This window comes from Elephas maximus, chromosome X, assembly GCF_024166365.1.
Source record: "Elephas maximus indicus isolate mEleMax1 chromosome X, mEleMax1 primary haplotype, whole genome shotgun sequence".
Taxonomy (NCBI): Eukaryota; Metazoa; Chordata; class Mammalia; order Proboscidea; family Elephantidae; genus Elephas; species Elephas maximus.
Genome location: NC_064846.1, coordinates 159962531 through 159977030, shown reverse-complemented (window position 1 = coordinate 159977030; position 14500 = coordinate 159962531). Strand labels below are relative to the sequence as shown.

At 45.4% G+C, this 14500-nt stretch overlaps 1 protein-coding gene across 1 annotated transcript in view; it reads right to left on the bottom strand.

Moving 5' to 3' along the window:
* The window catches only part of MAP3K15 (mitogen-activated protein kinase kinase kinase 15), a 146342-nt gene extending 136014 nt beyond the window's left edge, over positions 1-10328 (bottom strand). The window contains exon 1 of the mRNA XM_049871562.1: positions 9879-10328. Coding sequence (XP_049727519.1) covers positions 9879-10212 — 334 coding nt within the window. The 5' untranslated portion in view covers positions 10213-10328. The remainder of the gene's footprint in view (positions 1-9878) is intronic.
* Positions 10329-14500: the final 4172 nt, after the last annotated feature.

Sequence of the window (14500 nt, the reverse complement as noted above, 5' to 3'; positions counted from 1 at the left end):
AATCTTAGCAGCAGCTACGTGCTCCATTTTGGGACATCCTAGAGAAAGAAAGAAATGAACAAATGTATTAACTGCAAGATCCCAGGTGGCACAAACCGTTAAGAGCTCGACTACTAGTCAAAAAGTTGGTGGTTTGAACCCACCCAGTGACACCTCAGAAAAAAAGGCCTGGTGATCTATTTCAGAAAGATCACAATCTTGAAAACCCTATGGTACAGTTCTACTCTGCAACATGTGAGGCCACCATGAGTCAGAATCTACTCAACAGAAACTGGCTTTCCGGTTTGGTGTTAACTGCTCAGAACTATTTACTAAAGAGCCAACTCTTCAGACAGGGATTGGACGGGACAATGGGATAGAAAATGATACTGGTGAAGAATGAGCTTCTTGGATCAAGTAGACACATGAGACTATGCTGGCATCTCCTATCTGGAGGAGAGATGAGAGGGCAGAGGGGGGCAGAAGCTGGCCGAACGGACACGAAAACAGAGAGTGGAGGGAAGGAGTGTGCTGTCTCAGGGGCAGAGCAATCAGGAGTATATAGCAAGGTGTGTATAAATTTTTGTATGACAGTCCAACTTGATTTGTAAACTTTCATTTAAAGCAGAGCTTTTTACTAAAGAAAATAAGCCTTACTCCGGCCAGCCTAGGAAGGGAACAAAGGGAGATGGGAAACTGTCATTATTGACGGAAGCCAGGATATCTGAAGATGGGTGGTAAAAACAAGGGAAACTCAATGGCATCACTGACAGACTGAAAGAAGTGAGGTCATGTGAAGAGGGAAGATAGAAAGCGACTCTGAAAGATACAGAAAGTACTGGAACGAGGGAATTAGGAAAAGTCCAGAAAGCTAAGGAGTATAGGACAATGGCTGAAAATCAACAGATTTAGGTTTCAGAGGTTGATCCATAATCAACACCCAGGGAAGTAGCAGTCAAGAAATCAAGAGACGCATTGCATTGGGCAAATCTGCCACAAAAGACTTCTTTAAAGTGTTAAAAAGCAAAGAGGTCACTTTGAGAACTAATGTGTTGCAAGCAATGGTATTTTCAATCCCTCACATGCATGCAAAAGCTGGACAATGAATAGGAAGACCGAAGAATTGATGCCTTTGAATTGTGCTGTTGGCGAAGAATATTGAATATACCACGGACTGCCAGAAGAACAAAAAAATCTAAGAAAAAGTACAGCCAGAGGGCATCTTAGAAGAGAGGATGGTGAGACTTTGTCTCACATACTCTGCACATGTTACCAGGAGGGACTAGTCCCTGGAGAAGCACATCATGCTTGGTAGAGGGTCAGCGAAAAAGAGGAAGACCCTCAAAGAGATGGATTGACGCAGTGGCTGCAACAATGGGCTCAAGCAGAGCAGTGACTGTGAGGATGGCGCAGGACCGGGCCGCATTTCACTCTGTTGTACACAGGGGTCGCAAGCCAGAACTGACTGTGCAGCACCTAACAACAAGAGGTGGGATCTGGTGATGCTGGGGATACTTATCACGCAGTTTCCTGAGGGAATTTCTCACTTTGCATCTGGTCAACACAGGCTGTTAGTATTTCAGGTCAGCCTTGTTCCTTTTCCTACTTTTTCCCCCACAGAGGGGTCCTCCGACTGAGGAGCAAGTTTTCTTTCTTTTTCCTAAATCCTATGATCCTACTGGGAGCCACCTGCTGTGCTACATAAAGGCTATCCCGGGTCTATAGAGCTCCAGGGGGAAAGCATCTGATTTGGTTACAATGTGCCTTTTGGAGGGGTGTGACAGAGAGCAGCAGTCTCACACCACGCTGGACAAGCACCCCAAGCTGGAAGGATCGTTTGGGCCCTTAGGGAATAAGGTTACTGGTTTGAGATACAAAACCAATAAAAATACATTACCAAAAGAATAAGGCGTGGTCCTGCGTAAAATGATATTCTTTGTCGAGCTCAGTTAGAAGGAAGAATACCAGTTATAAAAGAATTCGATCAAGGGATGCTTTAAAAATAAGATAAAGGGCCTCTCACCCTGTAATCCACCCATACTTCCAGTAGAAAAGGAAGGTAAAATTAATAAAGGTGGCTGATCACTATACAGCTTTGTACGTTCTTAAGAAAGTAAGTAAGAGTTCCATTTACCCCTGCAGTTCCTAACCCTGCAACTAACTGTTCTGACTTCTGACTTCGGTGATGTTGTCTGCAGTTTCCCTGTATTTGATCTGTTTTGATTTTTCTTTCTGTCTGTCTAGCTGATGAGTCTAAATTCTTGTGTTTGTTGACTAAGAAATTATTTGTGGTAAAGGATTCCTGAAGAGTTTGAAGACACCTGCTATTTTCTCTGGTCATTCATAGGAAGCTTGGAGAAATTTGCCTCATCACCAGAGGGTTCTATAATTAATACTTGTAAAGTCCAACATTAATCAGCTATAAAACAGCTCCAAGATAATCATCATTAGTTTAGAATTACACAATTGTTCATATTTAAGGAAGCAATTGGATATTGAGACCACAAAGAACCAAAAGAGAACAGCAAAAAGACAGTCCAATCAAACTTGAATGGACATTTCACCAGAGAGGATATTCAAATGGCCAACAAGCATGGGAAAAGATGCTCAAGTCATTAGCCATTAAAAACCCAAAAACCAAACCCATTGCATTGAGTCGATTCCAATTCATAGCAACCCTATAGGACAGAGTAGAACTGCCCCACAGACTTTCCAAGGAGCACCGGGTGGATTCGAACCGCCGCCCTTTTGGTTACCATCCATAGCTATTAACCGCTACACCAGTTTCCCATTAGCCGTAAGTGAGGTGTGAATCAAAACCACACTGAGATACCCCTTCATCCCACTAAAACGGCAATGGTTTTTTAAAAAAGTAAAACAATAGGTGTTGGAGAAGATGCGGAGAGACAGGAACCCTCACCCATTGCTGGTGGGAATGAAAATGGTATAGTCGCTGTGGAAAGTAGTTCAGCAGTTTCTTGAAAAGTTGAACGTGGAACTACTATATTACCCAGCAATCCCAGTTCTAAGTATATACCCAGAATAAGTGAAGGCAGGAACGCAAACAGAAATGTGTACATCCATGTTCATTGTAGCACTTTTAGCAACAGCCAAAAGGTGTAAAACAACCAAAATGTCCATCAAGCCAATGGACAGATAAGCAAAATGTGGTCTATACACACAATGAAATATTACGCAGCTATAAAGAGAAATGAAGTCCTGATGCATGCCACGACATGAATGAATTTTGAAAACACAATGCTAAGAGAAATAAGTCAGCCACAAAAGGACAAATACTGTATGATTTCACTTATATGAAATACTAAAATATATAGAAACCAAAAAATAATAGTGATTATCAGGGGAGGGAGGGGGAAGGGGAAGGTTTTGCTTTGGGGGCATTGAGTTTATGTTCATGGTGGTGGAGTGATTTGGAAAAGGACAGTGAGAACAGTCACACAACTTCAAGAGTGTAATCAGTGTCGCTGAATCATACATATAGAAATTGTTGAGCTGGTGTTCCATTTTGCTGTGTATGTTTTCACGACAATAAAAAAAAAAGAACTAATCTAATTAATAGGCAAACAGAAGTCTGGCTTTTACAGACAAGAGACTGCAGAAGGCAGGTCTCCTGTCACTAAATTAATGTTAGGATACAAGTTTGCCCCAGTCTAAGCATAGGTAGATAAACAAAGGTGGATGCCTGTTTTTCATGGAGATTGAATTGACTACTATAATAATGCAACTACTGATTCAGACCAATGTGAAAAATGGCCTATGGGGTGGCTTTGTCCCCAAGAATTAAAACAGAATCAGAGCTATGCGTGTTAAACACTGAAAGTTCAATCTGTACTCTTCAACCAAGCAATGCCCTCTAATAAGGCTGACACTGGATAATGGCATGGGTGTCTTTGTATCTGGCATCTGGGAAATACTTATTCGCGAAGATGAAACAATTACTAAAAGGCCTGAGTTATCATTTAAATGTGTTTACTGATATGATTGCCTAAAACTCAGGAGAAATCCGTTAGACCTAGAAAGAAGAACTCTTAGCTAAAAGTTTACGTGATCAGGCTCCAGGGTTAAGCTACTCCTTAGGCTTGCAATGGATAAAACTGTGTGATGAACTGCAAAATAGTAAAGGCAACCATTAGAAATCACAAGCAGTAAAGACGTCATAACAGCTAGGAAAATCAAGGTGATGAAGAATGTGTGCACATAGCTACAAGAATCTGATAGGCTTGTTCTTTCACCATTGGTAGGGTATTTCAAGGTTATTCTCCAAGGCAGGGCTTGTACTGAAATTTTTAAAGCAACTTATCCTAGTTTTGACAATTGCTTTGCAGTTTACTATGGACAGACATCCTGGATATTTAGGCAACTCTAACTTGCCCAGAGAAAGGTAGACACAGCAATGGAGATAAATGTGAACTATTTTATAGTAACACATAGGGGAGGTTACAAATTGCAAAGAGGTTTTCATTCTCCCCTTTGAATATAAAGGAAGAGGGGCTCCCTTCCTTCCCGTTCTTCAGAATTCACTTTAGACAACCCTAAATTTTTCTCTCTTAGAAAAGCATGTAAATCCAGGCTGTTTCCTCAGGGACCTGGGAGTCAGCTCTTTTGAAATGTAACCATCAAGGAACATCACCTCTACCTCCCAGTTTCCTGCTTAGAGTTTAACATAACTTCAGGTATCCTGCCATAAAGGTATTAGAAAATTAGCAATTTTATCTCGAACAGGAGAATTGAATGGGTTGTAGCCACTCAGCTATGCAAAGGATTAGATTCCTTTCCCGCCTTGGGAATCTCTCATAATGGAGGGCCTGTGAGGCAGCCCATTCCGGTTTAATGCTTATTCAGGAATAAAGCCTTTTTTTTCTTTTCCTTTTTTTTGTGAAGAGGTTTTCTGGGTAGGGAGTAGATTTTGTTTTTAGTAACTTTACCCCACACATCGTCAACTGAAGAATGGCTAAGCCAGCTGTGGTATATTCACATGGGGAAATAGCACTTAGAATGAAAAAGGAGCGACCTACTGATATGTGTAACAATACAGACAAACTGCAAAAGATCCTGCTGAAAGAAAGAAGCCAAACACCGAAGACTACCTGCTGTATGAACCCATTTCTACAAAACTCTTGAAAAAAGTAAATCTATAGTGACAGAATGCTCGTCAGTCATTGCCTGGGGTCAGAGATAGGAGTGGACTGGGAACTGAATGTTGAGGAGGGGACCTGAGGGAACATACTACATTGTTCTATATTGATATTGGTTTGAGTTGCACAGGTGAGCGTATCCAAATCTCCATTGCCAACGAGTCGATTCCACCTCATGGGAAACTGTACAGCTAAGACGTGTGCATTTCAATGTATATAATATTGTACATGAAAAAACTTAAAAAGTGTAACAAAAATCAAGTAAGGGCAGGGCGGGGAGTGGGGAAAGCATAAGAATATAAGGATGTTAGTCATTGTTGAAGCTGGGTAATGTGCCTGTTTGAAACTTTGCATAATAAAAAACAAAATTAAGAGAAGACAAAGCCAGCTTATCTAAGGCTGCCTGCTTCTCTGTGCCTTCTCTCCACCTCCCATCCCCCTGCATCCAGTTCCACCCAATCCCTGGGCTGCCTCCTCCCCCAGACCCTGAGTCCTGTGAGAGCAGCTTCCTGCCACCAATCAACTCCCTTCTGCTCAGCAACCCCCACTGCCACCCCCAACCAAGTCCCACTAACCACCAGGTGTTTCTGCCAACTCCCATCACACCAAAGAGCTCAAAGACTGTGCGAGGAATTGGGAAACACAAATTTTTCCAGTCCCCTCCGTAGACCTTCGGTCCTACCCCCACTGTATCATTTGACCAAAAATTAAACAGCACCTGCCTCAGAGCCCGGTCCACAGAAGGCTTAAAAAACAAAGTTTATGGTTTGTATTCCAAAAAGGTGTTTATAAATTGACTACTAGTAACCGAAACCCCATTTTGCCCTACTAATAAAATAATGCACAGCCAGTGGGGTAGCAGGCCAGCCCACAAATGCACTCCAGGCTCAAGGAGCAATGCCTCAATTAAATGCTGCAGGAGCAATGCTTCTTTCCTCAAAGCCAGCCCACCCACCTAACCGAGAGTTGAGGAAAGTTCCAGGCTCAATGCTGAGTCAGTGGCAACAGCAGCAGCTCAAGGAAGGAGGCTCAGGGAGGGGACCCCGTGGTCAAGCAGGAGACAGGTCCAGCAGAGGTCCGACCTGGGCCTCGTGAGCCTGGTTCCTGGGCATGAAGTAACCACTGCCCGGCCCGGGCAACCTGGCCACTGTCCCCAGCAACAAGGAGGGAGGGAGAAGCCTTTATAGCAACAACGCCATCCTTAATCTACTGAGCTCATTTTAAATAAAATTCACATGCATACTATAGTAAGTAAGACACATGATGGAAAATGCGGACAAGAATTTTAAAAAACCCTGTAATCTGACCACAAAATTGAAACCACTGTTTCTATTCTCGTGTGTCCAGTGAGAGTTCTTCTAGTCTCTCCTATTATATGCATCACTGAGGACAGAAACTTTCAGACTCAGAAATATATCATTCGAATGGATCTTATTTCTTAATAAAATCATAACCACACTGTGTCTCTACCACCATTTTCAATGTGGTTTCTATGCGAAAATGCATTCTGAAGGAGCTGGACAGATATCTTCAGGAATCACTCAAACAGTAGCAAAGATTGCTCGCTGGCGGCCAATTGTTTGTTTCATCACAGTTGTGTTAACTGTTGCCATCCAGTCTATTCAGGCTCTAGAGGACAGAGGAGAGCTGCCTCACAAGGTTTCCAAGGCTAGAAATCTTTATGGAAGCAGAATGCCACATCTTTTTCCTGCACAGCTGCTGTAGGGTTCAAATCGCCAATCTTCCGGTTAGCAGTTGAGAGTTTAACCGCTGTACCACCAGGGCTCCTGTCTTTAAACCATTATACATCCTATGGTTGGAAACGGATAAGAGAGGACAGGGAAGACCTGTCACATAGGTCAACACCTTGGCCCAACAGTAAGTAACATACATTTCTTCTACTTACATACATTTCATTGGCCAGAACTAGTCACATGCCCCACCTGGGCACAAAAGGTGCTGGAAATGTATCAGGAAGCAGGAATCTTTGGTGGTCACCCAGCTATTTCTGCCACACTTTGTATCCCTCCCCGCCCATATGACTTTTGTATGAAACAGCCAGCCAGAAAGGGGGACTTATCAGGAGAGAGCAAAGCCAACTGATGAATCTGCAGCTGGGGAAATCCAAGGATTCCCTGTTGTAGGTAGTAATACATCACTTTTTAAAATCACTGTAAAAATCATTTAAAACCACTGTAAACATAGCTGAAGAAAGAAAAAAATTTCAGTGAGGTTCCAAGAAGGGAGAAGCTAAGCAAAGCCAAACACAGCAGGTCTCAGTAGGTAACTTGTGCCTGGGGCAGCTCCCTTTAGGGCTTGACCAAAGGGGCTGTCCTTGTTCATTTGTATGGTTAATAGCTAACTCAAGATGTCTGAAAATTAGCATATAGGTGGAGGCCCTAACTTAGATTGGTTATTAACTAACCACCAAACTAACCCGAAGAGTAAGCCTACACTGATAATAAATAGGTGGGAGATGAGGTTCTACCATACGGACTACTGTTACAGCATCCAGAACAGGGCTTCCGTGGTGAAAACATGAGCCAAAGTGGCACAGGTTTCCTTCCTACAGGATTTCTCAGACTTTCATTTGTCATAAGCACTGAGAACGCCCAGGAGGGAGACACCGTACGCAGTACAAAGAAAGTAGAGGAGGCTCCTCACAGTAGCTATGGTCCAAACGTGTAGAATTCAGCCAGAGTCAAGACTATGAATTCTGTAACAAGAGAGGAGAGGGATGAACAATTACACAGAAGGAGCTGAGACATGTCTAGAAGAGGAGGGTTCTTCTGGATAAAAAAGGGGAAACATGTTTTGTTCTCCAAATACCGAAGTAGCCGGGTGATTGGATCCCAACTTCCTGAATTTTTGACAGTTCTGTTGAACTCAAGACTCCAGTCTTTGGAGATGTATGCTAGATGTTAAAAATCAAATCACAACAGTGTCCACATTTTCTTGCTTAGGTTAAAAGTCTGCTTGTGGCTGTCCTGGAAACCCTGGTGGCGTAGTGATTAAGTGATACGGCTGCTAACCAAAGTGTCGGCAGTTCGAATCCACACCACGCTCTCCTTGGAAACTCTATGGGGCAGTTCTACTCTGTCCTATGGGGTCACTATGCGTCAGAATCGACTCTCCACAGCACCTAACAACAAAACAGCAGCTGCCACTTATTTAAACAAGACTGACCCCCCCCCCCACCCCTTCCAGGTGGGGAAGATTTGCTTGGCAGAAAAATAGATTTGGCTGCCCTTAGGCAAAGAATCCAGATAAACTTATCTTACTATTAGGGAATGGTGTGACCAGGGTAAAAGCGCCACCCCATTGGTCTTCTCATATGCTCTTAGGGTCCAGGTAGGCACTGTTACTCACTTTCCACCAGCAGAGAAACTGAGGCACAAGACTCCCAGGTAATTACTGTCTTACATACAAGCTTGTGAATGTCACCCCAGTGCCAGAAGGCTTGTCACACAGATACCAAAGGGGTGACAGGAAATACAGCAACAATTCAATCCACACCTTGTCGGTTTGGAGAAGCTCTTGCCCATCAAAAGTACTGATTTTAGCTACTGGTTTTGGTTTTTTAATGTAGTGAACAACAAACCATTCGCCAACTCAACAATTCCTACATGTATTAATCCAGCGACACTGATTATGTTCTCCCATGCTGTACAACCATCATTGTCCCTTTCCGAATTAATCCACCACCATTCAAAAAAAAATTTTTTTTCCCCCTCCAAGACAGGATTCTTTATGACACTCTTATTACAGTGACGCTGGACATCTAGTGTCCCCCCTTCGACAACAGTAGAGACCCTGAACCCCCAAATACTTGTGCATTCTGGGGTAAAACATACCCAGCACACCGTCATCGTGTGTTCTGGGCAGGAATTAAAATATGCAAAAGAACCCCGTGAATTTTCTAAGAGGAACCCCGCCCCCACCCGCAGACACCCCCCACACAACTGTAAGACACTCTGGGCGGCACAACGGAATCACCTGGGAAGCACTAAACAGGCCCGAGGGTTGGGATGCTGATTCTGGGTGCAGCCTGGGCCCCAGGACTTTTTTTTTTTTAACGCTTTCAGTGAAAGCTTACAAACCATGTCAGTCTCTCATACGAAAATTTATATACACCTTGCTAGGGTTGGGTTATATCCTCCTAGTTGCTCGCCCCCTAATGAGACAGCACTCTCCTCTCCACTCTCTTATTTTCGTGTCCATTCAGCCAGCTTCTGACTCCCTTTGTCCTCTCATCTCCCTTCCAGACAGGAGCTGCCCACATAGTCTCACGTGTCTACTTGATCCAAGAAGCTCACTCTTCACCAGTAGCATTTTCTATCCCACAGTCCAATCCCTGTCTGAAGAGTTGTGGGCCCCGGGATTTTGAAAGCTCCCCAGGTGATTCTAATGTGTAAGTGAGCTTGGGCCCCACTGCTGTAAGGGACAGGCCAGAAGTGAGACAATACAAGATGGATGGCTGGGGGACGGGGGGCTCAGCCCCGTCTGGGTTATAGGTTGTGGGGCAGAAGAATAAAGGGTCTCAGCGCCAGGGGGCTCCATGTTCTTCTCCGTAAAAGGTGAAAATGCTACCTAGTCTAACCTCTCCAAAGGTTCGGCGGTCCTGTCTGAAGAGTCAGGGGCGCAAGGATGGGGAGCGGACCAGAAAAGGAGGAGGGCACGGGGCCGGGCGCCTGCGAGGGTAAAGAGGCAGGCAGGGTGGGGAGGGACAGGGACCGTCCTCACCTGCGTCGTAGAAGGCGTCCAGTACGGCCGTCTCCCCGAAGTCGAGCTCCCCGAAGGACACGGAGGCCAGCTGCGCGCCCTCGGCCTCGCAGGCCCGCAGCAGGCACTGCCGCGCCCCCGCCTCGGGCCCGCACGCCGCACCGCCCGCGGGGCTCTCGCTGCACACGTACACCAGCCGCAGTGCCCGCCGCGGCCCGCCTGCGCCCTCCGCCGCCGCGCCCTCGGCCGCCCCGTCGGGCTCCGCGGGCATCGCCGAGCCCTGGGTCCCCGGCGGCGGCGGGCACTGCGGGGCCTCAGCCAACGTCCCTGCCGGAGCCGAGCCGCCGCTCTCCATGCGCACCCGGTCGGCGCGCGCCTCCCTTGGGCCGCCTCCGCCCCGCGAGGCTGCAGCCAGCACCTGCTCTGGGCGCGGTGGGGGCGCTGGGATGCGGAGAAGAGCGACACGCGCCCCTCGCTGCCCACGGACCTCCGGCCCCGCTGCCCCCAGCGCCCTTTGAGGTCGGGTGAAAAGGAGGGGGCGGAGACGTCAGGACGAGCCCGGGGGAGGAGGGCTGGAGGGCCGCGGGGCAGGAGCCGGAGGGCGCCCCCTGCCGCCTCCCCGGGGCAGTGCCCAGGGCCCGTTCCACCGCTAGGAACTCCAATCACACTTTTTTTTTCCCCAATTTCTTTTTCTCAAGACAATTTGAGGTTATTGAGAGAGCGAGTTGCTCCCCACATCATACAGGGTGAAACCTTTCCAGCACTAGTTGAATATATTCATTTCCAAACCAAATACAGACGTCGTTTTAACCGAGCTTCAGGATTCCAAAAAAAAAAAAAAAAACTAAACCCACTGCCGTCGAGTCGATTCCGACTCATAGCGACCCTATAGGACAGAGTTAGAACTGCCTCCTAGTTTCCAAGGAGCACCTGGCGGATTCGAACTGCCGACCTTTTGGTTAGCAGCCGTAGCACTTAACCACTACGGCACCAGGGTTTCCACCTTCAGGATTAAAAAAAAAAAAAAACCAACGGGTGCTTATTTAAAGCACCTCTGATTTTGCTGTGCTGAGCACAGTTGCCAAGCCAATAGCCCTCCTGAGTCCAGCAGGTCCGCTTGCCCTGACTTTCATCGTGACCTTGACAGAGCACCAGGATGCACCAGCTGCAAACCAAGTGCGCTGCCTGCTTGGCCTATGAAATGCTGTGACTCCATCGGGGTCTTTACCCTGTATTTTACCCACCTCACGATTCAGACCCAAATATTTTAAAGTAGTGTCATCACTGCAGCTAGTACCGCTGTATAGAAAAGATGGGATGCACTGGGCGAGTCACAAGCCTTTAAAAAAAAAAAAGAGCTTTATTGAGATATAATTCACATATACAATTCACCCATTTAAAGTGCACATCTCAGCCCTGTTTAGGATAGTCACAGAGTCGTGCAGCCATCACCACAATCGATTTCAGAACATTTTCATCACCCCAACAGAAACCCCATACCCATTTAGTCATCCCCCATTCCCTAAAAAAAAAAGTTGCCATCGAGTCAATTTTGACTCATAGCAATCCTATAGTACAGAGTAGAACTTCCCCATAGAGTTTCCAAGGCTGTACATCTTTATGGAAGCAGACCACCATGTCTTTCTCCTGCAGAGCGGCTGGTGGGTTCAGAGCACAGACCTTTCAATAGCAGGTGTAGTACTTAGCCACTGCATCACCAGGGCTCCTTCTCACCCTGTAGGTAGCCACTATATCTATATTATGTCTCTATGGATTTTCCTATTTGACTCTGGATATTTCATGTAAGTGGAATCTTACACTATATGGTCTTTTATGATAGGATTTTGTCACTCAGCATAATGTTTCCAAAATTTTTTCATCACCCCAAAGAGGAACTCTACCCATTCCACAATAAAACCCCATTCCTTCCTCTTCCCCTTCCCCCTAGCCCCTGTGGTTGTTGTTAGGTGCCATCCAGTCCGTTCTCATAGGGACCCCATAGGGTTTCCAAGAAGTGGCTGGTGGATTTGAACTGCCAACCTTTTGGTTAGCGGCCAAGCTCTTAACCACTACGCCACCAGGGCTCACCTAGCCCCTGGTAACCACTAATAAAGCATTTCCCTATTCTAGATATTTCATATAAGTCAGATCATATAATATTTGTCCTTTTGTGTCTGACTTATTTCACTCAGTATAATGTTTTCAAGGTTCATCTATGACATAGCACGTATCAGGACTTCATTTTTCTTTACGGTGGAATACTATTCCAATGTATTTATATACCACATTTTGTTTCCACCTTTGGCTATTACGAATAATGCTGCAATGAACATTGGTGGGCAAATACCTGTTTGAGTCCCTGCTTTCAATTCTTTGGGGTCTATATCTAGGATTGGGATTGCTGAGTCCTATAGTAATTCTGTTTAACTTTTTGAGGAACCGCCAAACCATTTTCCACAGAAGCTGCACCATTTTACATTCCCACCAGCAATGTATGAGGCTTCTACTTTTTCTCCACATCTTGGTCAACACTTGTTATTTTCTGTTTTTTTCTTATCACAGCCACCCTAGTGGGTGTGAAGTGCTACCTCATTGTGGTTGTCATTTGCATGTCCCCAGGAGTGAGCATCTTTTCATGTGCTAATTGACTGTGTATCTTTGGTGAAATGTCCATTCAAGTCTTCCTCTATTTTTAATTAGGTTATTTGCTTTTTATTACAATTTGAGTTCTTTATATATTCTAGATGTAAGTCCCTTATCAGATATATGATTTGCAAATATTTTCTCCCACTGTGTGTGTTATCTTTTCACTGTGCTATAGGCTGGGTGGAAACCCTGGTGGTGTAGTGGTTAAGTGTTAGGGCTGCTAACCAACAGGTGGGCAGTTCGAATCTGCCAGGCGCTCCTTGGAAACTCTATGGGGCAGTTCTACTCTGTCCTATAGGGTCACTATGAGTCGGACTCAACGGCAGTGGGTTTTATAGGCTGGATAAGATTGACTTTCTAGAACAATCCTTTAGCTTCTTTAGGTTTCCGTAACAATACAGCCCAACCCCCAAAAGAAAACGGAAACTGCCTGTATACGTCCTTGACGAAGCCCCGCCCTAAGTCCAGCCTTAGTAGGAATTCAGAACTCCACAAGTGGCATCCCCCTCTTTTGTGGCTGATAAATGGACGACGGATTGGAGGAAATCTGTAAACACACACCGACCGGAGTTGGGAAGAGGAAGAGCTGGGGTAAAGGTCCAACACCTCTGATCTAAGACTTTTTTAATATGATGCTATAAGAGGGACTGCACTGCATAATAAAATTTCCCTAATGTGCCTGCTCACCTGAGATCATTCTAGTGCCGGACATGGCCTTCAGACGGGCCAAACCCAACCCAAAACGGGCAAAAGACGCCCATTTTAAAATCACTTGCCAGCGTCTTGCTGTTGTCCCCCGTCCCCCGTGCATCTCTGTTCATTCCTTACAGCTCTCCCCTGGGGCCCTGCTGCCTGAGTATCACACACAGACACAGACACATACACACACACACACACCCATTGCGTTGGAGTTGATTCTGACTCATAACAACCCTATATGACAGAGTAGAGCTGCCCCATAGGGTTTCCAAGGCTTTAATCTTTACAGAAGCAGACTGCTACATCCTTCTGTGGAGAAGCAGGTGGGTTTGAACTGGTAGCTTTTCCGCTAACAGCCAACGCTTAACCACAGCGCCACCAGGCTCCTTCAGTACAACATACAAGGATCCTTCGTGAATTCTGCCTTGAATAAGTATCCTGCTCCAAACGCAAGCCCTGCAGAGTAAAAAGCCCAGCATTCACCAGGCTAAGGAGCACCTTCCCCGAAGTTGGCACACACAGCCTGGCTTCTCATTGTCACCAGAAATTCTCACACCTGAAACTGCCCTTGCCTCTTCCCCCAATGTCCCCACTACCTCCCCTGAGCCCCACTGGTATAAATAAATAAATAGCAAAATGCTGGATTAATCTTTTCCGTTTAATTGAACAGTTGTTCCGTTCTTACCCTTGGCCTTGCCTCTTACTAAGCACGTGTCCTGGAAACCACTCAGCCCATAATGCAGAGACACAGAGGTTGCTGGATTCAATTTCCTACTATTTATTGAGGATTTTTTTTTTTTTTTTATCTAGGTCTATGAGGAACATGGATCTGTTGTTTTCATTTTTTGTACTGTCTTTGCCTGGTTTTGGTATCAGAGTAATACTAGCCTCATAAAATGAGTTGGGAAATGTTCTGTCCTGTTCTATTTTCAGAAGCCCTGGTGGTGCAGTGCTTGAGCCTTTCCCTGCTAACCAAAAGGTCGGCAGTTGGAATCCACCAGGCGCTCCTTGGATACCCTATGGGGCAATTCTACTCTGTCCTATAGGGTCGCTATGAGTCAGAATTGACTGGACGGCAATGGGTTTGGGTTTTTTTTTTTTTTGGTTTTTCTGTTTTCTGGAAGATTGTGTAAAATTGGTGTTAACTTATTTAAATATTTGGTAGAATAAGTTAACACCAATTTTACACAATCTTCCATCTGGGTGTTTCTTTTTCAGGGGCTTTTTAATTACAAATTCAATTTCTCTAATGGCTATAGAACTATACAGATACTCTGTTTTATCTTGGTTGAGTTTTA